General features: G+C 42.0%; 1 protein-coding gene and 1 long non-coding RNA gene across 3 annotated transcripts in view; one reads left to right on the top strand and one right to left on the bottom strand.

The window, feature by feature from the left end:
* Window positions 1-3356, top strand: part of LOC308595456 — a 4645-nt gene extending 1289 nt beyond the window's left edge. Inside the window, exon 2 of the long non-coding RNA XR_014012034.1 lies at window positions 3110-3356. This is a non-coding gene — a long non-coding RNA (uncharacterized lncRNA). The remainder of the gene's footprint in view (window positions 1-3109) is intronic.
* XPNPEP3 (X-prolyl aminopeptidase 3) lies at window positions 734-27254 on the bottom strand. Of its 2 annotated transcripts, none has more exons than XM_081209545.1 (10): window positions 27023-27254; window positions 24030-24146; window positions 19069-19467; window positions 17890-18092; window positions 15268-15330; window positions 13780-13893; window positions 9795-9880; window positions 8856-9039; window positions 6111-6231; window positions 734-3786 (listed from the first exon to the last, which is right to left on the bottom strand). In XM_081209545.1, exons 1-10 carry the CDS (start codon window positions 27081-27083, stop codon window positions 3620-3622), a joined length of 1515 nt encoding a protein of 504 aa, XP_081065671.1. In that variant the 5' UTR covers window positions 27084-27254; the 3' UTR covers window positions 734-3619. The 2 variants fall into 2 exon arrangements, with proteins under 2 accessions (XP_081065671.1, XP_081065672.1); XM_081209546.1 differs by lacking the exon at window positions 27023-27254 and adding an exon at window positions 20129-20194.

Below are 27254 nucleotides of genomic sequence, written 5' to 3'. Positions count from 1 at the left end.
CTTCTGTTCAACCTCCAAGGTACGACTGTACTAACAAACCCTTCCTACAGTTGCTTTTGAACTCTCCTTTGCCATGTGTTTACACTTAAGATGCTGTTTTCCAAGTACCAAAAACATGTCTAAAACGTACATAGTTTTAGGGTACACAACACACTTACCTGCAAAGATTATTGTAAAATCTAACTTTAGTAGATCTAGTTTTATACAACAGGAAGAAGAATGCAATGTTTCTGCAACAGCCAAGAATGTTTTTAAATTGGTCATGTTAACCATCTGGTGGGGCTCTGGCCTAAAATGTGGAATAGTTAAAATAAATAAATCCCTACAACATTCAGGGATTTGGAAATTGGAGATTTAAAATAAATAAATAAAACTCTTTCCAGATTATAATTAATTTGTGTAAAGTTCTAGATTGCCAAAGTATCAGTGTTATCATAGAAGATAAGGCTAATACTCCAGGTATGGGAGGGAACCAGTGGAGGAACAAGGTTCACAAGGCCAAATAAATATTACAGATACCTCATGATTCTAAGCTACACCTGCTAAAATGCCCTCTTTCCATTCAGCTATAAATGTTTCAGGAGTTCTGTCCATTTCTATTTGGCCACCTTAACTAAAATATTACAGTATAATGCACAAGTGTAGCTTAAGACTAATTGCATGTAAATGAATTAATAACTAGAGACCTGACTGCTGCTGCGTCACATTTTAGAAGAAACTGACAAAGTCAATATGATATTACAACATTTTTTTATTTGGTAGCACATATCTTTTAAGCTCTAAGGACTTCAGCTAGTATTTGACAAAAAGTAACAGTATTTAAGTTACATGAAAGCTGTATTCATTCTACAAACATTACATACAAAATAGAATGTAAGTACTTTATATCTGTATTCTGTCTTACAGCTTTTAAAACAATGAGAATAGTAGAAATAGAGATTGGTAAATGAAAATGTCCAATAAGAGGGCTAAAGTTTGCTAAATACTTCCTTCAACAAACAGAAAACACCACTTCAAGCTTTTGACCACAGTTCTGTAAAAACTGCAGCAAATACAATTAAACTGTTTAGTCTAGCTTTCTAGTCAGTGTATCAATAGATAAAGTAACTTGTGTATAAGGCCTTGCAACAAAAGAGGAGTAATACAATATTTTGGGCAAAGAGAACTAAGAGGAAAAATGTAGATCCCAGATATATATTTTTTCTCTGTAGAAATTATTTTATCCCTACTAGGCAATATCCTCACATTTTGCCCAGCCAATTTATCATTTTTATAAAGGGCCTCTTAATGCCTTATCACCAAGATTTCCCCCCCCCCACACCTAACTGCTGATGTTCTGTAGTGTAGACACACACTTCCAACTTCATCCTCCAGCTGGTTAATGCCCTAAGGGCCAAAAAGAGACACAGCCAAGCAACCTTCTTTACAAGTTCTTTATACCACCAGTTCTCAAAGGAGGGTAAAGCTCACTTTTCCCCTCACTGCTACCTGCCCCACACCCACTACAGGTGGACAGCAACCAGTGAAATGTAAACATGTCGGCAGGCAGGTGTTGAACAAGTCATCATGGCAAAAGGAACATGAGCTGCCTTTACCTAAGGGAGGATCAGCCTAGCATCAGGCTGGAACAGAAGCATATAAGATTCCTGAAGTGTGCCTTCTTGCATGTGTCTTCTGTGCTGCAGCCTCACAGAGGAGCAGCTAAAAATTGTACATCCTAAGTCCTTTCTTTTACAAAACCTAATGCTTAAATTTAGATGCTGTTGTCCTTTTCAAAAAATAATACATAGCTGTACATAGTCATTTAAGTCTAGAATATTTAAAAAAGGAGGACATACCTTCTGCTATTGGTAGAAAACTAGAAAGTCCCAATTTCAGTAGTGCTATCACAAGAAGATGAGCACTGATGGGCAGAATGCCTTCTGACTGGCAATCACATAATCAGAGTTTTAAAGCAATGTTTTTAAACGACACTTTTTACTGATAGAGAATTTTTTTTTGTTCATATCAGAATAAAATATTCTGTACATTATATATAAATATATATATTATAATAATACTCTTTACAAATATAAAATATCTCATTCAGAGATCCAAAAAGTGCTACACAGACAAAGTCTGGTTGCTGGATAATTCTGTAACATTTTCTCCTTTACATTCAAATGTAAAAGATTTCTGTTGATCTAACTAAAACAAAACTTTGCTTTAATCTCATTCACATTAGTTTTCATTTTTTGATCTTGTGCAGGCAAGACAACTTTTAAAAAAATCACATTTATCTAAGGATAGCATCCTGCCTTACATTGGGTATGAATACCCACATACAAAATACTGATACCTTGCATTAGCTCAGAATGATGCAGTCACATTTAAATTGCTGCATTTCTCAGGGAAAAAATATGGAAGTGGAGAATTTATCATTGCCTGGTCACCATCTCTCTGTATTTGGCCAAGGAAACTTAGACATGGCTTATATTCTAAAGGTGGTGATGAGATTTCCGCAAATTCCTCACTCCCAATGCAGCTCTCTGCATCATGACCCACAACATTCCCAATAGTCCCACAACCCTAAAGAGAAGATTTTTGGAGGATTCAGTGGGCTACAAATAGAAGGAGTCAGAAAATCTCATTCTGTGAACATGAATGAATTCTGCCCTTTTCAGGGAAGGAAAGTTAGGTTCTAAGATACTGAATGCAAAATGCACATATTATGTACTTGGTTATCTACCCCTAAATACAAACAGTTCCAGAATGTCGTTGCCAGTGACTCTTCAAAGAACCAAGGAAAAAGAGGCAGAAAACATATAGAAAAAAGTAACCCAAACCCCATGGCAAGCTTCCTCAGTGAAACTACATGCAAGCCCACCAAATTAGCTTATACACCTAAAACACTCATTTGTATGCCTTGTATTGACTGATTTAAAAGTTAGGTCTGCTTAAGCTCACTATATCAATGCTCTTAGGCACACCACATTTTCATAGGATTGGGTTGTGAGTTGTTATTCACAGAATGACTTTGACACCACTTCCTAAAGCTAAAGCTCTTCTTTTGCCTTCAAAGAAAGAAATGTTACTTAAATGTTTTGTCTCTCGGTTTTTTATTCATCAGCTGGAGCATTTGCGCTGCTGCCTTCAAAAGACCACCTTTTGCAAGGGAGAAAAAGGAAAGAACACTCTTTTCCTGCTTTTGAAATTAAAACTAAGGGCAATCTCATCAGAAGCCGAAATCCAGCTCTGCCCCCACAACCCAATCTGAGAAACTAAGGAACAACCATGCCACAATTCAATATATCACTGTAAGTGACAAACAAGATTTGCACAGGGGCAATAAATAGTCCAGATGGTGGGATGTGAAATCCAGCTTCTGTGCCTGATTTGCTTTAACATTTGCATCAAAGTCAACAACTTGTCGTGGAACTACATTTTCCCCACTTAAATACTTTGTTCACACTGTCCAAGAGTATTTACACACATTTCCCTGCAGGTAACATTTTTCCAGCGGCACCACTCTAAAAATCCTATAAATACACTATAAAGTCTATAAAGGACTACATAATGTTTGGGAGAGCGTATTTCTTGATCTGTACCTGAGCAAGGTGTCAAAGGCAGTGAAGGACAGTCAAGGGCGGCAGTCACAAACCTGCTCAATGTCATAGATCTCCTTTGGGCAGTCTGCAGACAGGATTAATGGTGTGTTCTCTGTCACTACAACATCATCTTCTATGCGTATACCAATGCCACGAAATCTTTCAGGGGCACTCACATCATCCTCGGGGATGTAGATGCCTGGAAATAAATGTGGCAATCCAAAACTAAAGGGCCTGGGTTAAAAACTACGTCACAAATATGCAGCATGTCACTAATGATTTATTTTAAAACATTTATAAGCCACTTAATATTTCAAAAAACTAACACAATTTAGAAGGCAGGATACATGAATACAGTCGTACCTCAGCTCTTGAACACCTCGGGAGTCAAACGTTCCGGCTCCCGAACAATCGAAAACTGGAAGTGAGTGTTCAGATTTCCAAATGGTTTTTTGGAAGCTGAACATCCGGCGTGGCTTCTGCTATTGTTTCCGGCACGCCTGTGCAATCAGAAACCAATTGGAAGCTGCGCCTTGGTTTCCAAATGTTTTGAAGTCGAACGGACTTCCAGAATGGATTCCGTTTGACTTCCAAGGTATGACTGTAAAGGCTTCATTTTCTTAGATTAAGGAATCAACTGTCCAGTCCTCTCTGGTATTAATAAAGAAACGCAATTGCACTCATCTTCAACCCTGATACAAATATATGACAGGACTGAGGAAGGCTATGTGGGCTCACACTGGAGAAAGGACTCTAAACAAGCAAGAAGATTGTGAGAAATAGCTTTGTCCAGTAGTGGTACAATACAAGGACACACAACTCTGCATATTGCATTCGTTGGTACAAGATGGAGGTGGGTGACATAGTCTATTGGTTAGTTATTCATGTCTCTGCAGTTGCCTGCTATACAGTGTGGACCAGTCATATAGTGTAAAAAGAAAATATTTGCTGATAGTTTTCAAATATGCAAAAGGCTGTCAGAAGAAGAGCACAGCCACCAAATTCACTGAAATGTATGTGCAACATGTTTAAATCACAGAGGAAAAGGTGTAGAGCAGTGGTCCCCAAACTCCCCCCCCCCCCTCAGACCACTTGCAAATTGCCAAGCATCTTGGCAGATCACTTAATGTTTTTCTGTTTGTTGTAGCAATTGCAATTCACTAGGCAAGGTGCTGTATGATTTCTTATTGAATTTTTATAGACATGTCGCAGACCACTTGAATGAAGCAGGCTCATGGACCACAGTTTGGGAACCCCTGATGGAGAGTTTATGCAGTAGGAAGAACCTCCCCATTCTTAGCCCCAATTCATACATTTGCCTTTTAATGAGGCATCGCATTGAAATCTGTTCTCCATTGGCCTGAGTAGCTGCTTGCCTTGAGAAGATTGATAGGCCTTGAGATGCTCCTGTGAGCCCTATCCTGACCCACACTTTAGGCAAGGTGAGATCTGCCACTGCTCATTCAGTGTCACACCAGTGTAGCCTGCTGTGGCTATTCAGGTCAGTAATCTTGGTTTCTAATAAAGGTATTTTTATTAACGAGGGCTGCCAAGGCAGTTTACAGAACCAAATTCAGAAAACTAAACAGTAACAGTATTAAAGCAGAGCATCGAAGACCCAAAAGGGTAGAGTTAAAACCCACAACCTCCATTTAAAAACTATTAAAAGTATCCTGCCTAACAGTCATCAGGGAAGAGCCAGTCTAACTTCCCTAAGGAAGGTAATTTTATAATGGGACCTGCCACAGAAAAGGCTCTGTCCCACATTCCCACCAACTGAACCGCTTTTGCTGATGGAAGATGATCTCAAACTAAAAGCAGCTTTGTATTGTTCTTGCTGGAAAAAAACCTGCAATATGTTGCACTACCATGCAGGTGAATATGAAATGTCAGCAGCAACTCTGAACTTACACAGCGATCCTAGATATACAACCATGATTCTGAGCCGTACCAATGCAGAGGTTTTTCTGGGGGTTTCCTCATTAAGTGCATCTAGTGTTTTCTTCTTGTAGAAGACACAGCTAAGATACATCCACTGTAGAATAAAGCTTGTGGAATCTCTTTCCTTAACAGATGTTAATGAACTAACCTGGCCCAACCTTGCAAGTATTGCAAGTTCTACTGAAATAATACCCTATTTTATGTGCTCAGAGCATTTTGGAAAAATGTAAGTTGTTGTGTTTAGTATAATGTCAGTGCCCCTAGAAGCTCAAGTTTTGCTCAGCCTTCAGGTTATTGTCCTAGGTTTTACCAGATGCTGCCTACACGTCTCCTAGCTTTTCATCGTTGCTGTAAAAGCTAGAAATGTAAGAACTTTAGAAATGTGAGAACTAGGATTTTCAGGATGGCAAGTTAGGAGAAAATACCATATATGCCAACCGAATGGCAATTCTGTGAACCCATGGTATACATGCACATACATGTATGTTTATAGGTGTAGGCATTTGTATACACAAGTGTCTATACATGCACACACAGTCCTGCAAACTTTATTCCAGCATTGTTGAGAAGGTGTATTTTTACCTGGCTCAATGGTGATCACCATGCCTGGCTGGAGGGGGATCGATCGAGATACATCGGGGGTGTCGTGAACATCCATTCCCAGATAATGGCCTACATGATGAGGGCAGTATTTCCGAACAGCCTACAAGACAAGGACATGTTCCTAAAGCAAGCAAAATGTGAAGGGATGCACACATTCCTTCAGCGCTGAGAGTGGAAACATACATTGAAAGGGAAGTATGCAACTAATTCATAGTTCTTGCTTCTGTACAACTAGCATCATTTGATCCCTCTCATTTGCCTTCTTGTTCCTGAGTCTCTCACACAAAACAAAAATGTTTTGGTCCCAACGTTCAAATTCACAGGCAGCTGGTTGAAGATAAAAAGGAAGCCTCTAACACAAACAATATAAGGAACTTATTGTTGTGACTAGAACTAGCTCAGTGACCTTCAAATGTTTTGCATTAAATTGCAGACCTATCAGTAGGAATCAGCTTCAATAGCCAAAAATGCAACCTCCATTTTGAGATACAGTTTTTCTCTGACCTCTTAGGTGCACTTAAACTGTGCTCATGAAGCTCTCTGAAACATCTCCCTGACTACCACTGGAAGGTAGGAGTACTGCAGCTAAAAGGATCACTTGTCTGTCTCACCACAATAATTCAGATTTTCCAACAGCTAATTCACAAAATGCTCTTTTTAACTGGGCAATGTGTAGAATCAGGATCTTCACCTTCTTCCACTAGCCAACATGGGCAGTGGTTGGAATTGCTCCTAGTACTTGCCTTCTCCCAGTGAAGGGGAATAAGAGGACACAAAGCGACTGCTGTCCATCTTGAGCAGACAAGTGCCTTTCTCTAGCAGGTTGTCCCCAGGGTTTGTTTTTGTTGCATGTGGGGAGTGCATTCTGCATTTTTTTGGTTTATTTGTTTTTGTACATTTTAATTGCTTTTTCATATAAACAGAAGAAAACTAGGACAAATTCAGAAGTATTGCCATAAAGTTGCTATGTCTGATTTCCAACCAAACTGTAGCACGTATACTTTGGAACTCTCTGCACACTGATATCACGCAAGCACTTTCACTGTACAGTGGTACCTCAGGTTAAGAACTTAATTCATTCTGGAGGTCCATTCTTAACCTGAAACTGTTCTTAACCTGAGGTACAACTTTAGCTAATGGGGCCTCCCACGGCCGCCTCGCGATTTCTGTTCTCATCCTGAAGTAAAGTTCTTAACCAGAGATACTATTTCTGGGTTAGCGGAATCTGTAACCTGAAGCATCTGTAACCTGAAGTGTCTGTAACCCAAGGTACCACTGTACTCTATTTGCCACCAGTTTAGAACATTTTTGTTTAGCCAAGCCAATCCAGACATGTAGATGTTGATGCATTTTAATCTCTTTTTCATTTTCATTTCATTGTTTTTAAATGTCTTTCATTACTTGTTTTTATTTAGTTTTAATATCTCTTTTACACCACTTAAGAGATTTTGTTACAATCAAGTGGAATATAAATTTTTAAAAATAAAATACTGTAATTCCTCCCCCCCCCAACCCTAAATCTTCCTCCACAATAAACATGTTCTCAGGTGGCTGACAATAATTGTTTTGCACAGTAAATAAAAAAGAATGCCATGTGGAATAAAGGTCTTCACTAGTGGTTTGAGTTCTAAGTGCTTTACATTTTTCTGTTAACTTCTCCATCAAGGCTAGGGTCTAATCTGTTTTTACCATTTGTCAAAGGAATTTAATGTACCTCCAATGTCTAGCTACAATGTGTTTGGCTGCCACAAAAAAGAAATATCAAGAAGTTCTTAATACATCAAATTCTCAGCCTCACCTTCATAAACTGAAAGCAGTGCTAGCTCAGTATTGTTGTCACTGAGCTGCAGTGACTCTCCAGGTTCTTTTCTACCTGGCAATGTCAGGGATTGAACCAGGGAGTATGTGAATGCAGCTGACTTATGGCTCATCCTCTGTATGCATTTATAAAAGGATATATTCAGCCTGATCCAAGTCACAGGATTGGCTTGTACTTTGAACAGGGTCTCTCTAATTTGCAACATCTTTCAACGTATCATAGAAAGGGAATTGAATTTTACTTTTTTTAAAAGCTTCCTATAGAGGTGAATAAGTGTTAACATCTGATCTCCCTCAAATAATTCCAGGGAGTGGCAATCAAAAGAGGGAAATAACCTGTGCTGAAATACTATTTGTGCTTGTATCTGTCCATCAAAGAACAAAGCAAGAAAAACACGCCTGTTGTGTGCAGCATTACCCAGCGAAGCAGAATCAAAGTGACTTGTTAATAGACACTTCCAGAATGGTCAGATTCCTACTTTTTATGAGAACAAAATCCCTCTGTGAGCATACCTCCCGTAACTCTCACCACTACCACAAAATGAAGCATTTCCCTCTCCTCGTCTGCCCCCTGTGGCAGTTCTGTTTAATGATATCACAGACAAGTTAGAACAGTCCCACCCTACTCAACTGACACTTGTCAGGAATTAAACTATTGCATGCCTGACTTAGCTGAATGTTCTGCCATCTGCTGCACGAGAAAGGTACTGCTACCAACCCTTGGTTTTACAAGACACATCCTTTCTGGACCTGCAACAATACCAGAAATCCCAGAAACACCCACATTGGCAGGAAGTTGGCACTTCAAAATTGCAATGGCCAGTTTTGAAGTGCCTGTTTGTTTGTTTTTTTAAAATGGAGAAAGGGAGCAGATTGCTTCCTTCCATCATTATCTACTCAAAGTACCTTGAAGAGGTGGTTCTCAGTGGTGCTTTTCTGTAGGATCCCCAAATCTTTTAGCTTCTGTCCAGTGAGGGTCAGCATGAGACTGTAAATGTTCTCTAGGCTCACGCCTGGAGAACACAGCCTCAGGCAGGACTTCTGGACTTCCAGTACAGCCTGGTACAATTCTGCTTGGGGACTGGTGAACCTGAGAATGAGAGACAAATGCAAACCACTTCAAGCAGGGTTTGAACAGGAAGGAAAGCCTGTCCAGGCTACAAAATAATGATGTGAGGTGACCCTACCGAAACTGTTCCACATCAGAATGCAGGTGGAGAAGTGCACGTTCAAATGCTCGCCTCTTATCAAATACGCTCTAAGCATCAAAATCTGGTATGTTAAGGAGAAGACAAGGCTTAAAATGCTGGCTTTCCACACAGGAAGGGGAATGAGTGCCCTGTCTGTGGTCTTTTTTAAAAGTAACCTTTACTGTGTTTTCCCGATAGAACATACAAAGTATGCACAAAATATGAATACAAACTAACTATCCAAACAGAAGCCCCACCTGCATTCTGAAGTGGAACAGAACCATGCGAAATATCTGAATGAGTAGAGTAGTTCTGCATCACCACAACCATAAGCCATTACCCTCATGCTGAAGTTTGTGAAGCAGGCTGATTGTTGTGTACTGAGCAAGAACATGAAAGTATAAGCAGGGCAGAAAATCCCCTGAAGCACAACCAACTAGAGAAAGGACAGTGGTGAAGCAGAGACACTTTTCAGGAAGCTCAGCAGAGCAAAGCTACCACAGGTTTATTGAAATTGTACCTGGATTCATTTCCCCAACACCCTCCCAAAACTCCCCAACAGATAAGATGCAGGCATGCTCAGGAGGCTGCAAGCTGCAGCTCTCTCGTGACCTCAAAAACAGTGCGCTATTCTCCTGCTGGGAACAGAACCTACCTGCCATTGATAGGCCAAGTGCGGGTGATGTCGCTTACATAACCAGAGTATTCGCATCCCCCATCCAGTAAAACCATTTCTCCATCCTGGGGCAGAAGAAAAAGCAATTCACGCAACCAGAGGCAGAAAATAAGAGAGAACTCTTTGAACTTGAATTTATGCATAATACTGGGTGGGATAAACTACTACTACTTTTTCATCAGACAGAAGACCAGGGTGTTGGAAGCTGTTTTCCAGCTGTAGTCCTGCCCTTTCCTGAACATCCTGTCTGCCTAGGTTAGGCCAAAGCAATTTTTAAAAGTTGGTGCCATGTTTGCTCAAGACAGTATGAGATGCAAAATAAGCCTCTTCTAATCAGATCAGCTTCTCCTAGTGCAGTGCTTTAAAGAAAAGTTCTGAGTTGCACAGAACTCTACCAGCCAACAGATTAGACAGATGGGCGATTCTTAGCTATATAAAAGAGGAAAAGCTGTTTATGCACAATTACAGATTGTTCCAATGACCCATGAAGCCAACTGCAGGTAATGCAGGAATGCAGACCTGTGACCTTCCTTTGAGCATTGGCCATGCTATCTGGAGATTATGGGAGCGACAGTTGAACCATACATGGAGGGCCACAGGTTCCCCATCTGTGTCCTAACGATAAATGAATATGTTTGAAATGTTTTGCTTGCCCATGATTTAGCTGAAGTAACTAAAATCTTTGTCATAGATGCCGACTTCATGCTCTCTACCTTATGTAAGTCCCTCTAAATGTAAATGGTCACCCTATTTTGATGGGTTCTTATTAAAATCACAGACTGCTTGCAGTATGAGGCCTGCCTGCTGAGACTTGAATGGGACAGACGTAATCATCACACTCACTGTCTTTAAAAAACCACACCATTAACTTATTTTAATAGGATTGATATAATATTATTTTATAACATGCTGGAAGCATATTAAAACCTTATTGTGATCTCTGTGACAGTTCAGCTCAACTGGATGGAATGCGTACAAAAGATTCTGTTGTTCTGATAAACCTCGAAATCCATTTCAGGGCAGCTGTGATCAGTGTTCTTAAGTTCCAGAAGGGAACGGTGGAGATAAAAGACCTCGTTTTAAGAACTGAGTCTCACCAGTAATATGCTGCTCTAGAAAGAGTCCACCTGCTGCCCTGCGACAAGGGGGCCTCCCTGTGCTTGTGTGCTTCAGCTGTTCATTATCATTCCTATATCCCCACATTCTCCCTCCAAGTAATCAGAACAGTGAAATCCCTTCCTTAGTCAAAAGCCTCCCTTCCCCCCAGCAATTATTAGTCACCTGTTAAAAAGCATCATAATATTGGGAACTGGCAGGCATCATGTGGCCCCATTCACCAGTTTCTTTGTAAGGGAAGGAAGGAAGAGAACATCTACTTCTGAAGAAATACTTTTCTTAAATGACTGAATAATCAAGACCTGGACTCTGTGACACTGCATTCAAACTAAGAAGGGGGAAACAGTGTTAGGGGAATTCTGCAGGGACCATCCAGATACGAGAACATGCATTACATCTGTTCAGTTTTTGTGTGCAGAAATATAGTCCCTTATTATTCCCCCCACAAGGAGCATCATATTTGATCTAGATGTGTGAGAATGTCCCAGAAGTTCTTTGCTTGGCTTTCTCGAGAGGGAGTCCCTGTCTCTAGATACAGGGTAGGCAGAAGTACCCTGGGACAGAGTAGAGCTGGTTTTACTTTAGTAATGTGTATCTCAATAAACCATTCAAGAACAGGACTGTGTAGTCCTCTTTTTAAGATGTCTTAGTCCTGCTCTTTCTTCACTGCTTTCTTCAATGGGCCAATGATCACACGCCCCTCAAGGACAGGCGCTGCTGCAAAACCACTTGAGTTTGAGGCTTTGCCATCATGGTGGTTAATATATACAAGTAATAGCCGTGTAACTGGGCCAGACAGTGTGATTATTTCTATGCCAGCAACCCTGATGGTTGATGGCATCAGCCAGACCATTCAGTCGGGTTGATTCATGCAATACGAGCCACAATAACTTACAGCAAACATGGGACCCTCCCAAGCTTATGACATCTGAATAGGTATCTAGTCAATTACCAGAGTTGAAGAAAGGGTGATACAGAAGATGACTGTTTGAAAATATTCTCTAAGGTAGATATTTTCTACACTGACTTGGAAATTGGCTCTGCTCCCTGGAGGACTCTCTTTGCCTTCAAACACATTTTCGTTGCCTCCAGCATCTTTCTTCTACCCTTCACAAATCAACCAATGACACTGGTACACAGTAGGAAATAATGTAACAGCCTTCCCTTAACCTGGTGCCCTGCAAGCGTTTTGGGCTACAACTCCCATCAGCCTCACCTAGCAAGGTCAATGGTCGTGGATGATGAGAGTTGCAGTCCTACAACATCTGGATGGGTTAGGCTGTAGCTAGACTCTAGCACAGTATAGACACATTGGATTTGCAGGACACTTCCATGGTACAGTGGTACCTCTAGATGTGAACGGGATCTGTTCCAGAGCCCCGTTCGCATCCTGAAGCAAACGCAACCCACATCTGCGCGGGTCGCGATTCGCCACTTCCGCACATGACGCCATTTTGAGCATCTGCGCATGCGCGAGCAGCGAAACCTGGAAGTAACACGCTCCGTTACTTGCGGGTCGCCGCAGAGCGCAACCCGAAAATGCTTAACCTGAAGCTACTTCAACCCGAGGTATGACTGTATGCTGATTACTAGAATAATCGGAAAGGGTGATGTTTGTATAGCTCTCATTCAGAATGGGGGACTCAAATTGTACCTCCAAAATCAATCTGCTCCCACACTAGCAAGAAAGGTTAAGTTTAGTATACATGTGGTCATATAGCAGGGATGGGGAACCTTCGGCTCTCGAGAAGATGCTACATTACAGCTGCCATCACCCCTGATGGACTGGACTGGCTGCAACATCTGTTGGGCCACAGGTGCCCCACTCCTGTCATACATGGAACTGTTTGTAAATTACTCTTCAACATAAATAAATCACTCAGCCACCATATCAAAATTCAGCATGTAGCAATTTTTGAAAAGTGTGAAAACCTGGCATGTTTGCCTCTTATGGTTAAAACATGAGACATGAAGTTTAAAGCATAAAAGAGACCAGATATGCCAACACAGAATAAGCCAATCTGCACATGGGGTGGAATGTTGGGCACCAGGAGTTCCACTGTCTCTCTTTGCATTTGGGAAAGGGGTGCTTCCAGTAAGCAGGCAGGTAAAACTGATGCTTGCTGAATGCAAAAAAATTGGAGAGAAATCACAATTAACAGAAAAAAGACAGGGAATGAAATCTTGCTTATGAAACAAGGCTTATCTGACCAAAACACTATTTGCTCACTGAGCACACAGTGGTATGTTTGGAGTGCTTCTGACATTCTGCACATTTCAAAATGTATTGAGCCAAATAAATCTGGTTTTGGCAACTTCCGAGATTTCATCACTCCTTTCTTTGCTTGCAGAATGCAAGCCTCCTTTACTAAGACACACACACACACAGAACGATTTATGTGCAGACACCCTCTGAAGGCAATTACTATCATTGAACAGTGAAGGTTCAGTTGTCAAACCGAAGATCTTAATGGGAAGATTTGCCAAACAACAGTAGTTTTGGAACCAGTCCACGTGAACTCTGTGAGGACAACACCCAAGATAAATGTTACAGCTTCTCGGATTCAAGTCAGATATGCAAACCTAACAAGGAAAAAGCACTGCAGAGTCACTCCATAGCTCAGGCTTTGCTGAGGCATACTCCTGACCACACCCTCTCCTCCATGTTAAGCTAACTATGATAAGAGATGGCGTGGACACACACCCAGGAAGCAGAGGTCACAACTCTGAGGGGTGCACAAAACAGCAAACATGGGTCAGAATAAAACTCCAAATAGTTTTGCAAGGCTTCAGAGAGATGAAGTTATCAGTAGGTTGCAGTAAGAAGTGTCAGAATCCGTTTGGTTACCTTGATGAGCTGGTTGTTTTTCACATAATGCAAGGTGTTGGATCTGTTGCCACCTGCAACCACAGGAGGATAAGCCAAAATATCAGCGCCACGAGCCCGGCACTCAAATTCGAACTGGAATAATTAAATTGGAAATAAGAAAACCCATTAATTCTGGCTCAGGATTGCACAGTACACATCTGAGCCCTTTTCTGCTTGTGCATCGGACAACAAACCACTGAGGTGTAGAGGATACAATGCTGGGCTTGAATTCACTGGTAGTTTTTAAGTGGCTAAATCAATTACAGATTTACACAACTCCCTTTGCCTCAGACAATTCTCCCATTTGTTGTATTTATCTTCTTGATGCTGCTTCTGATTTGGGCTCATTGGATGAACTGATTGAAAGAAATGTGGAAAAGCAGGAGGCACTTCTAATTCCATTAAGCACATTCTCTGTGGCAGGCTCAATCCATATCCTAGCCAATTCATTTCTTATGCAGGGAAGAAAGACTTATATCTCAGTACAATGCACAATATAGAAATATTCAAGTCATTATGCTCGTGTGAAAGAAATACACATTCTTGGATATGAAGGTATAAAACCCTCATATGAGTGCATATGAAATAAAAATGTTTGTTGTTTGACTAACAAATGCAAAATTGTAAACGCCTCTTAAGGTTTGTCAGGTTTTTCCTAAACTTCTCTGAAGCCTCACTCCCATGTCTGTTATCCTTTTGAAAGGAATTAAGTTTAGGGAAAGGTGCATAATGAGTTGTAGCAGAGCAAAGGCCTATATGAAGCTCTCATGGTTGTTTTAGAAGGAAAACTAACAGTGCAATCCTCCACATGTCTACTCAGAAGCAAGTCCTAGTGAGGCCAATAGGACTTATTCTGAAGTATAAAGTAAGGTAAAGGTAAAGGACCCCTGGACAGTTAAGTCCAGTCAAAGGGGTGAGGCGCTCTTTTTGTTTCAGGCCGAGGGAGCATAAATTCTGGGTCATGTGGCCAAGCATGACTAAACTGCTTTTGGCACAACAGAACACCAAGATGGAAACCAGAGTGCACAGAAATGCCGCTTACCTTCCCGCCACAGTGGTAACTATTTATCTACTCATACTGTCATGCTTTCGAACTGCTAGGTTGGCAGAAGCTGGGATAGAGTAACAGGAGCTCACCCCGTCGCACAGATTTGAACCACCAACCTTCTGATCAGCAAGCCCAAGAAGCTCAGTGGTTTAGACCACAGCGCCAGCAGTGTCCCCTATGAAGTATGTGTGCATAGAACTGCTGCCTAAGAGGTCAATGCAATACTAAGAGGGGGGATGTTATTGTTTTGTTTTTGTTCTATTTATCTGTGCTTTTATCCTGTATTTTTATCTTGTGAACCACCCTGAGGTCTTATGAAGGGCAGTATATAAATTCAATCAATCAATCAATCAATCAATCAATCAATCCCAACTGCATGAAGAATTATGATGCTTTCTCGGATACTACAAAGCACATACCTTAGCATACAGAAATGCTTCATCCACTGGAGATTTGCTTGCAAACATTGTCTCAACAAACGCCTGTCAAAAAGTCAAATATAGAATAAGCATAACTTAGGACCCAAAACCGATCTATGGCCTGTGATGACATTCATCTCTACAGCTATTCCCAGAAGGCTTTTACTGCTGTGAAAGAGGCTGTGAAATGCCTCTTTCACAGCATTTCACAGCCAACACGGAGCATTACCACTATTCTGAATATGGCCACTTGAACTGGTACATAAAACCACCAATGTACGAGCTTAAGAAAGTTGTCCTAAATATCAGCAGAGACTGCAGGTAAGAGACTTCACATGCCACATTTTATGACAATGACCTGACCCCAAATCCCCACACCCATTTCCCATGCTAGCTTTTGCACCACAAAAGAGGGAGGTATTTGTACAGTGGTACCTCGGGTTAAGTACTTAATTCGTTCTGGAGATCCGTTCTTAATCTGAAACTGTTCTTAACCTGAAGCACCACTTTAGCTAATGGGGCCTCCTGCTGCCGCTGCGCCGCCGGAGCACGATTTCTGTTCTCATCCTGAAGCAAAGCTCTTAACCTGAAGCACTATTTCTGGGTTAGCAGAGACTGTAACCTGAAGCGTATGTCACCCGAGGTACCATTGTATTAGGATTGTAAAAAATTTCAAAACCATACCCCTGTTTCTGTCATTACCCTCAAAAGCTCACAGAGGTTTGTTCATGAAAGTCTGAAACAAAGGCGGGTCAATTATGTACAGCATCTTTCAGTTTCTCACACAGTTGTTAGCTTGCCTCCATGGCATAAAGCCCACCTGGGTCTGGATGTATATCTGCCAGGACTGCTGTAAATACATTCTAATCCTGGTGAGGAGGGAAATATGGTGGCAAGATTCCAAATGCTTGGGATCTCTTCTTGGCTTTGGGAAAACCACCATTAGTCAGGTATGTCCTCCACATCTAACACCCAGTTAAACAAGGTAGCCAAACATGGGAGAAAAACACATTGCATGCGCCAAGATCTCAAGGCAATTTGTCCAGACACAGATCTCAAGGCAATCTGTCCAGACCAGTCACTTCTGCCTTTATGGTACAGCAGCCTCTGGAAGCAGAGCCATAACTACTCAATTCAATTCAAACCAAGCCACAGTTAGCACAAGCCATGGTTTCTGATACTGATTTGCTTTCTAATCTAAAGTAGTGATTCTTTACTTGAAAATTCATGCTTAACCTTCATTAATCTTACGTAATCATGGCTTAATGTGATGCCCAAATTAAGCCTGTATCCTCTGTCACTTGACACCAAACCATTGTTTTATTTTACAATGCAATAAAGTAATGTCCTTAATGAGTAAATAAAGTTGCAAAGCTTATCCAAAGCAACATGAACATTTATGGTAACAAGCGTCAACACAGCAACACAGTATATGCCAACAAAACAAAAAGTTGTAAGATTAAGAGCAATAATCGTGTTGGATTTACTTATAAAGCCCCTGATCCACTTTCACAGGCTTTGGTACCCACTTGTGGGTCCCAGCCCATAGGCTGGTAAACACTGTTCTAGAGAAGAAATCTGAATGTTGGAAGATTCTGGACAGAGAAATGGAATCCACCACTACAATACATAATTATGAACACCAATTTGGATAGCTTTAAAAGGGGTTAAAAGAATTCATGGAGAATAACACAACCAATTGCTGATAGCTGTGCTGGCTGTGTACCACCTGCAGTGTCTGAGGTGCCAGGCCTCTGAATACTAGTTGCTAGGTAAACAAAAGTGGGAGGACTGTTGCATTGATGTCCTGTTTGAATGCGTCCTATAGGCACCTGACTGGCAACTGTGAGAATAGGGTGCTAGAATAGATGGGCTTTTGGTCTAATCCCGAAAGGCTCTTTTTTATTCTTAGCAATATTCCTATTTGGAAAAGGCAAACTAGGAATTACTATCATTAAATATATCATTATAAAAATCTATAGTCAAACAGCATGTTTTCAAATTTAATTTGAAATTGATCTTATCCCACAAGATCAGAAATCATTTCCATAATGGATTATTATGGATTTGTAAAGGCTAGTTCTGCTTCTTAAAAATGCCCCTCAAAGTTTATTTCAAAACACTGCATTCTAAGACCAACCACGGGATGTCACTAGATACACAACCCAAGATGGAATTGGCTCAGATTGTGAAACTAAGTAATAACGAAGAAGATCAAGTACATTTGGTTCCCACCTGATTGGTGTTTTGTTGAATTACTTTGTAAGAAATTAATTGTTGTGTTAGCCAATAAATTGTTGTGCTGCTATATTGGAAAGCTTAGTATACAAATAAAGGTAAAGGTACCCCTGCCCGAACGGGCCAGTCTTGACAGACTCTGGGGTTTGTGCGCCCATCTCACATCTATTGGCCGGGGGCCAGCGCTGTCCGGAGACACTTCCAGGTCACGTGAAGAATGTATCTTCCTTGAGATTACCCATTTATAAAAGAACAGTCCCCAGAACCATCCAGCCAGAAGCAACCCAAGTATGTCCACATCCCATCTCCCCTTTGAAAAGTGTTTCTGCACCATGCCAGATTTTCTGTTAACATCCTGTTAGGCACAACTGCCTTGTCCCGTACCTGTGATGTCACCTTGCCAGCAATCTTCATTCTCTTAATCTCTGCAGCAGATTTAACCAGTCGTAGGTTTTGCACTAAGTGCCTGATTGCTCGGATACGATTCTTGCTTCTAGCTTTGACTTCTGCCAGGTGTAGCAAGTAATCAGAATGGAGTTGTGGATGCACAGGTTTAGCAAAATCATACCAAACCATGCTAGATTCATCTGTGAAACAGAATATAAACACATGTTAGTTTAATTAGCCATATATATCTTGGGGGAAATCAGTACTTTGAAAATCTGCCTGAAAGGAATTAGCAAGAACTATTGCTGAAACTATTCTTTTTATTCTAATGCACCATCCACTTAGAAACAAAATTGTACGACTATATATTTTGGAAAGTTTGCCTGTTCTCCATGCATCTGAGGACATCACTTAAGGTACCTTCACCAAGCTTTACATGATGGTTCCTGGGATCAAACAGCAGGTTTACATCTCTGTTTGAATACAATTTTGAATCAAGGTAGCAGACTGAACCTTTCAAACCTGCACTGATTTTAATACTTATAATTCCTGAGCAATGCTGGGTATGAGGCTTCCAGCTAACTATAAGCTGAGAAAATCATAGAGTTGGAAGGTACCTTGGATGTCATCACACACACACACACACACACCGGCTCAATGTAGGATCTAAAATGCAGGATACAATTATAGATATTTCACAGAAGAAAATTGTCTGTGTAAATAGGATATCCACTTCCCTCAATGTAAATATGTCATCTAATCTTATGGAAAACCAGGCCTTTGGATGATTTATGTCAGAAAGAAGCAAGCCTGTCAAGTAGACACATTATTCTTCCCTAATAGTCATTATTCAAATAAAGGGATCCTGAAGGGACAATGCAAATGTTTGCCACGGTACTGAAGACTTCTGTGATTTTTCTACTATATTAGTAAAGATCCCTGAGCCACAGGCCATCCAACAACCGCAGGAGAATCTAAAATGTTAATTATGTAATTTTTCTCAAATATTTTTAAAGGGGTGTGGGGGAGAATTACAACCAGGTAGCTGGGAGCACAAAATTCCTTTGCATGTTTCCACTATGCTCTCCACCTGTGAGCAACCTGCCCAAAGGCTTTGTACACCTTGCCGAAACTCCTACCAATCCACATCTCCTATATGTTTCTTCTTCTTCTTACCTTTCAATTTAGCCACCAGGTGCCTAAACTCTTCTATGGTATATGCTTCATCCACGCCCGTGAGAGCCACTGCCCCATCTGTACCAGACCGTGGTCCATCCCATAGCTCCCTGCTTGGATCCCGCCGTGGGACAAACAATAGAGCTTTGTGGGATGGCAAAGGTTTGCCAGGCACAGTCTGTAGCACCAAGATGCTGTCAGGCTCCTGGAACCCGCACAAATACAGGAAGTTAGTGTCCTGGTGGAAGGTGTATGGAATATCATTGCTCATGTAGTAGGTAGGATTGGATAGCAGAATCACTGTGTGGTCCATGCCTGGCACCTCGCTGTGTATCTGAGCCATCAACTTGTGCCTACGGAGAGCATACTCCACTTGCGACAACCCCGGTGTTACTTCTCCTGTGAACAGAAATCAAAATAGCTATTCTTGTTTCAAAAACACCTCTTCATGCTGTTAATTTTCTGCGCTATGCTGCTAAGCAGCAAATTCTCTTCCTCTAGCATGTCATTGCTCCTCTCAATTGACTCTCCTTTCCACCTCACACCCCCTTTTCTCCTCATCACTATTCTTTTCCCTACTCCAAGGTGGGAAACTTGCTGGACTCCAGCTCCCACCAGCATCAGCCAGAATAACCAATGGCTGGGGTGATGGGAATTACAGTCCAGCAACATCTGGAGGGCTACAGGTTGGCTACCCTTGCCCTGCTCCAATCTGTAAACATTCTCAGCGTATTTCACAGTCATGTGTAAGAAAAAAAGCTCCATTTGAAATTAACTAACATTAATTCTCAAGGCATTCCACAAACTAACATAAGGATATTAATTTTTAGATTGGAGAATAGGTGATGATGGAGGAAGAAAATAGGTACACTTTAACCCAATTGAAATACTACACTTTTTCAGCTTCTGGATATTGAACAGGCAATGGTAGTGCTGGGTGCAACCTTTCAGGTGAAGTCAGAAGAGATATTAGATTGCCCAGCGAAAATTTCTCCAAAAATTATCAAGTTTCTAACAGTGAACAATCATTGGACTATTTTTAGTATTATAAGCTATGTACCTAATAGCTCCAAGGAAAAATTCTCTCTCTCGGAACTGCAGATTTAATCTGTCAACCACATTTTATCTGCAAAGAATGCAAAGTACAGAGTCTTTTTAACACAACTGGACTGAAGAAACAAGAGCTGCTGATTGCAAATGAGGTACACTCTTGGCATAATCTATGACCACAATCGTGCACTCATACATGTTAATGAAGTTAAGTGGGACGTTTTATGTGAGAACTGCACCCTTAGGCTACAATCCCTAAGCAAGCTTACATGGAAGGAAGTCGCAGTGAAATTGATAGGCGGCTAATGCTGCAAGCAGTTATATGAGGTTCTCAACCTGTGGGTTCCCAGATGTTGTTGGACTACAACTCCCATCATTCCTGAGCTCTGGCCTTGCTAGCTAGGGGTGATGGGAGTTGTAGTTCAACAACATCGCGGGACCCACAGGTTGAGAAAGGCTGGGTCTTTGCCTAGATGTTTATGCTACCTGTTTCATATGGCTACCTTGCATTCAGAATTTTTTCTTTTACAATAGTCTGGGTTGCCTCTAATGATCCCATGAGTGGCATTCTACTCCTAGAAAGGTCACTCCCAACACCTGCTAATGAAAGGGGGTGGAGGCAACCTCTGCTCGTTCCAGCCTTTGCACCTCCGCTGAAGGACCCTCCGGAATAGCATGGGAGGTGGTGCAGGCAAGAGGTAGAACTGGTGAAAATTATGCCTCCCACTTCCACTAACAGGTGCCTCCACTGGATCAAACCCATAATGAAGAAAGTACAGTGCAGGCTGAAAAGTACACTCAGATACAACATGCCAGTGAATTCCAGTTGCTGTAGGAAAACAGTAGGGAAGGGTTGTTTTCTTCATGTTGTGTTTGGAGGCTTCCTGGAAACATTTGGACAGTTGCTGTGGGAAGCATATTGCTGGACTACATGTTCCGTTAGGGCCTCTCTTATATTGGAATGGAAGAATAAGGGTTCAGTTTTATAGTAATCCAGTAATATTTTGTCCCAGTTTGCAGACCACTTGAAACCACAATTAAGCTTTAGTATACTTGCAACGTGCTAAATATGGGACCATAACTGTGGACGCTTCGCTCCTTCCTCACCATGGCCACTGCCATGCTACTTGGAGCTAAGCCATGCTTTGGCTTCACATCATAACTGAACCTGGGTTTATGGTTTGTCTCTTTCCATACACAGCATGAGCCTGGGTTCAGACATAATGCAAAGCCAAAGCCTAGCTTAGATTCTGGCAGTGTAGCAGCAGCAGCAAGAGTGGAGCAGAAGGAATAAACTGGATGTTATTTTAGTCACATGCAAGAATATGTTCACCTTTAAACCATACTTAAAATGACACGTGAACCAGCCCATAGTAATGTAATTTTAACTTACTAGTAGAAAGGCAGGGTATAAAATAAAACACAAATAACCACACAGTGCATTCCGATACTAATTTGATTGAACTCAGTGGGACTTAAACATGCATGACAACAGGATATATGTTTGGAGAGAGAGGGGCAAATCATAGAATACAAATGGAAAATAAAGGTGTTTGAGATAAAGGAAAAGGATTGTCACTTTTGGAAGAAAGCATGGTTGAATAACCATGAGTTTCAAGTGTGGGTGAATGATTCCTTTTCTGGTACATTGATTGCTAGCTATACAGTCGTACCTTGGATCTCGAATGCCTTGGCTCCCGAACAAATCGGCTCCCCAACGATTGAAACCTGGAAGTGAGTGTTCCGGTTTTTGAATGATTTTTGGAAGCCAAACGTCCGTTGGGGCTCCCACAGCTTCTGAAGCCGCACTTTGCTTTTGAATGTTTTGGAAGTCGAATGGACTTCCAGAATGGATTCTGTTTGACTTCCAAGGTATGACTGTACAATTAAATTTTACAAATGTCAATCAGGCAGACAGAGTTTTTTTTTTATTTACAAACTTTTTTATTCCACTCTTCTGTCAGAAGCACATCAGTAAAATGACCTAAAGGCCTATTGGAAACAAAACTGTCTTCCCTGTCCACTTGAAGACCCATAAATATGGGCCCAGACTGACATGGGAAGGTATTCCAGATTTTCAGTGCTATGATAAGGACCTGACATTCTGCCCACCTGCTGCAACTCTGAAGGTAGGAAAATATGGAACTGGTGTTAAGAAAAGTTCTTAGGGAAGGAGGTAAGTTCTGTCAATCATAAGAACTACAGTAGTACCTTGGGTTAAGAACTTAATTTGTTCCGGAGATCCGTTCTTAACCTGAGGTAGCACTTTAGCTAATGGGGCCTCCTGCTGCCGCCACGCCACTGGAGCATGATTTCTGTTCTCATCCTGAAGCAAAGTTCTTAACCCGAGGTACTATTTCTGGGTTAGCGGAGTCTGTAACCTGAAGCGACTGTAACCCGAGGTACCACTGTATGTGTAATTTTTTTCCTGCTGCTGCTCTCATGGAAATATTTGTTTGCCATACCTGCTTGGTTTACATGTTGCCTTTGCTCACACATGTACACTTTCCATTCTCCCATTTCACTGTTCTATACTTAAAACTTTTGCTGTATTTATCTCAAGTTTTATCTCATATTGGGATGCTCTATTATTTTAAGCAATGATTCTGAACTGATTGAGAAATGCATACACTGGGATGATACCTCTTTGGAATTTTAGGAAATACTTTCTGAATGTGAATTCCACTAAGGATGTACAATTTTCCTCCTCTTCATGCAAAATAAAAATAATCTAATGACACAGCTTAGAAACTAGTGTCCGTGGATGCTATCCTATGCAAACACGGCAGGGAGTACCGTATTTTGCGCCCCATTCGACGCTCCGGCCCATAGGACGCACCTAGTTTTTTGGGGGGGAAATAAAGAAAAAAAAAATATTTCCCCCCCCCCCCAGGTGCGGGGCTGGAAGAACCAGGTCGGGGAACAGTGGGAAGGCACGCTCTGCCTCCCCGCTGTCCCCCGAGCTTGTGGGGCTGGCGATGGGCAGAGCTGTGCTGATCCCGGGATGGCAGGCGGCTCTGCGCCGCCATCCGGAGCGGGGCGGGACTTAGCGCCCCACTCCGGATGGCAGCGCAGAGCTGCGCTGGTCCCAGGACTGCAGGCAGCTCTGCACGGCCACCGGGAGCGGGGCGGAGCTTCGCCCCCGGCTCCCGGTGGCCGCGCAGAGCTGCGCTGGTCCCAGGACTGCAGGCAGCTCTGCGCGGCCACCGGGAGCGGGGCGGAGCTTAGCGCCCCGCTCCGGATGGCAGCGCAGAGCTGCGCTGGTCCCAGGACTGCAGGCAGCTCTGCGCGGACACCGGGAGCGGGGCGGAGCTTCGCCCCCGGCTCCCGGTGGCCGCGCAGAGCTGCGCTGGTCCCAGGACTGCAGGCAGCTCTGCGCGGCCACCGGGAGCGGGGCGGAGCTTCTCCCCCGGCTCCCGGTGGCCGCGCAGAGCTGCGCTGGTCCCAGGACTGCAGGCAGCTCTGCGCGGCCACCAGGAGCGGGGCGGAGCTTCGCCCCCGGCTCCCGGTGACCGCGCAGAGCTGCGCTGGTCCCAGGACTGCAGGCAGCTCTGCGCGGCCACCGGGAGCGGGGCGGAGCTTAGCGCCCCACTCCGGATGGCGGCGCAGAGCTGCGCTGGTCCCATGACTGCAGGCAGCTCTGCGCAACCCTCGGAGCCGGTCTCCCGAGGGTTGCGCAGAGCTTCCTGAAGCCTGGAGAGCGAGAGGGGTCGGTGCGCACCGACCCCCCTCGCTCTCCAGGCTTCAGCGAAAGCCTGCATTCGCCCCATAGGACGCAGGCACATTTCCCCTTCATTTTTGGAGGGGGATAAGTGTGTCTTATGGGGCGAAAAATACGGTAAGTCCCACTGAATAAAGTGTTTCTTACCGCTGAGTAAATATGCTTAGGACTGTACTGAAATGATCCTTACCTGGTTTCAGAAGATGTGGATGTGTGAAAGGGCTAGGTTGACCTAGGTACCGGTTTGGAATCTTCCTTTGCTCAACAGGCTGGATGGACAAATTCCGAAAGAAACAGAACTTGCAGTCTAAAAGAAAACAGCTGCATTGTGTCAAGCTGAAAGACCTTTCTAGGTGTAATACAGTCAAGTCACACGCTTGCCATTCTTAAGCACTGTTCTTTTCACCTTTCTTCTAAGGCAAATCCACATGGAATAACCTGCAGTGCAAGCCTATAAATGTCTACTCAGATGTAAGCCCCACTGAATTCACAAGTACTTACTCCAAAAAGTAGCTATGGATGGGAGATTCAAAAAGATTTAAATCTTCAATTTACTTACAAATGTGACAGAACAGAATTGCACAAATTCTCTTTAACTTTCAGAAAGGACATCACTTTTAAGATTTTTGTTTGTCTGTCCTCAGTATTTATTTCCATCTCAAAGGCTGCAAATACCTTAGCCATGGAACTTACCCTTCTTTTACCAGGGTAAGGTTAACTGATACTCTTCTACTAGAGGGGTAGGAAACCTGTGATTATCCAAACATTGGTGCTCTCCAGCTACCATCAGCCCAAGTCTGTATGGTCCATGATCAAGCATGCTGGGAGCTGCAATCCAATGACTTCTAGGGAGGGCACAGTTTCCCCACACCTGTTCTACAATATAACTAAAATATTGCAGTGATGCTTCTATTAACTACTAACCATCCTTCCAAAACCATACAATGAGATTAAAGTGTGTGTGTGTAAGAATGTGACAGTATTGCAAGTTACATTCTGGTATTCCATTTATCTCTTCCTGTGCAACACAGTATTTTTAGCAGTATTTGTTTTGTAAGGACACTGTCCTAACTCTCCTCTGCCCTGGTAGACCTTGTAATGCTTATGTTTCTCTTCCTTGGAACTGAGTAGGAACTACCACATGACACAAAAACATTTTACCGCTTGTCCAATTATTAATGCACTCTTATCAATATAGATTTTATTCATATGCACTTGGAATATACTGAAAATATTGAGAATCAGACTTATTTGAGAGTGGAGGGTATCAAAGTATTTCACTCAAGTGCCAAAATACTATATTTGAATAAACTGCTAACATTCACAAGAGTGGGCAACTAGGTGGGTACATAAAAATTGCTAATAGACGTCATTATAGACCAAGAATACAATCTAGAGAAAATCAGTAGTAGCTGAGGTTGTAATCCTGTGCATAAAAAACATTGAATTAAGTTGGGTTGGGGGTGCCAAACTCTGCATAGGGCCTCAGCTGTGGAACCCAGTCTCTGCATAGGTTCAGGGTCTCCTATACACACTTCCTTAGGAGCAAGCCCAGTTGCACACAATAGGTGCTTCCAAGTAAATATGCATGAGATTGGACTATATACTCACTGAAGTAAATGGAAACTAGAGTGATGACTGTCTACTAGCAGGAATTACCCAATTATTACCCCTCATAAATCTGCTCAGGAATGCAACTTTTCAGCTTTATACTTTGCATGTTTACTCAGAAATGCAATAGTACGTATTCCAATATAAGTACTGTATGAATAGGCTGCCCACATTTTCATGTAGAAATAAATCTAACAGAATTTAAAGGGTCTACCATCAGGTAAACATGCAGAGGAATACAACCTCCCTCACCGCATGCATTTTGCAGCAGCATCCCCAGGTGCAAATACTACTGAGCTCCGTAGAACTTTCTTCCTAGAAGGGGTGCTCAGGACTACAAACTTAACACCCAATCCAGTCATTGCATTCTCAGAGGTCCCACTGAATTCAATGGAACTTAATTCTCTCATAAGTGTTTGCAGAGGATTGCAGCCTGATCTTATGCAGAGTTGGGCATGCCTAAGCCTGCTGATGTCAATAAAGTTAAGTGTACCTTGTATTGCATAGAATCCAGCTACCCAGAGAGTTTGGACTCTCTATTTTACACCATAAACTAGCAATTCAAGCATAACAAGTTTTTAAAAATAAATTTAATTTTCCTTTGAGTTTTCTTTAAAACTCAGTGTGATCATAAAGGTTTTCCTATCATATAAATCTTCATTTTGTACACATTTTGGAAGGTGACATACAGTATAATATGAAAAATATAAAAGAACTAGGTTACTTTTAGCATTCAGTTTCTCAGTTAAAAACCTTTAATGTATGTCCTTTTAATCTGTAACGTGTAACAGATTGTTTCAAAGGTTGACAAGGAAGCTTAACCTTATTATTTTTTTTCCAGTTCAACAATTCAAAATTAGTAAGATAAACAAAAGACTTTGAAACAATGGATATTTTTATTTGCTTTTATAGAATTGCACAAATATATCAGAAATGTACAAATAGAAGGGCCAAAATAAAGAGCTTTGAACAAATGCAAGTATAAGAGAAACTATACCAGGTAGTTTCACAAACTACACAAAAGACATAAAACTGAAATCCAGCCATACTTCAAAAACCAAGTCCACTAATCTCTGTGTGGAAGAGTTAAAACACATTTCTCCAGCTAAGAACAATGAGACTTAAATGATTATATAACTCAGCTAATTCATGGCCAGAAATGAATTAAGGTAACGAATTTCAAATTAAATGAGAATTTCTACTACATAATATTTTGGCCCTATCTTGAGATTTTAATGAACTGCATTGTCTGAAAACCATGCTCTTTTTACGACCTCAGTTCTGAATTCAGAAGTTGATGTAGTTTTAGCGACCCTAAACACCCGAGAACCTTTGTCTTTTGTCTTTATATGAAGTATTCCGATTAACCTAATATGACCTTCTGAAGATTTTGTGTCTCATCATAGAAATGTATTTTAACTGGATTAATAACCCAGTTACATAAACTGGTTTCCGTTGTCCATAGTGGAAACTAAAGTGCACACACAGTGGAACCGAGTGCCTAGCATAAGAAACTTCCACCCTCCCCAGAACGAAGGAAGCTCATCTTTAGAAGGAAAGAAAGTCTCTGACCTGAAAAGCTGCACATGCCCCTTACAGGCTGCATAAGTCTCTGTGCTAGGAACAACACCATGGCTGAACCTGCAAGGACAGCACCCACCACTACAGGGCGATCTCTGAGGGGAAACCGGCGTCCCTCTTCCTCTCTTTCCCAAGTCCCCACTCCCTAGCATGCCAGCCTAAACTAAGCTCAAATAGACTACAGGCACGTTGAGAGGGTCTTCTCTGCTTTGAGTCGAAGCTT

Source organism: Podarcis bocagei (genome assembly GCF_964188305.1).
Source record: "Podarcis bocagei genome assembly, chromosome: 10".
NCBI lineage: Eukaryota > Metazoa > Chordata > Lepidosauria > Squamata > Lacertidae > Podarcis > Podarcis bocagei.
This window is presented reverse-complemented; position numbering and strand designations above follow the sequence as displayed.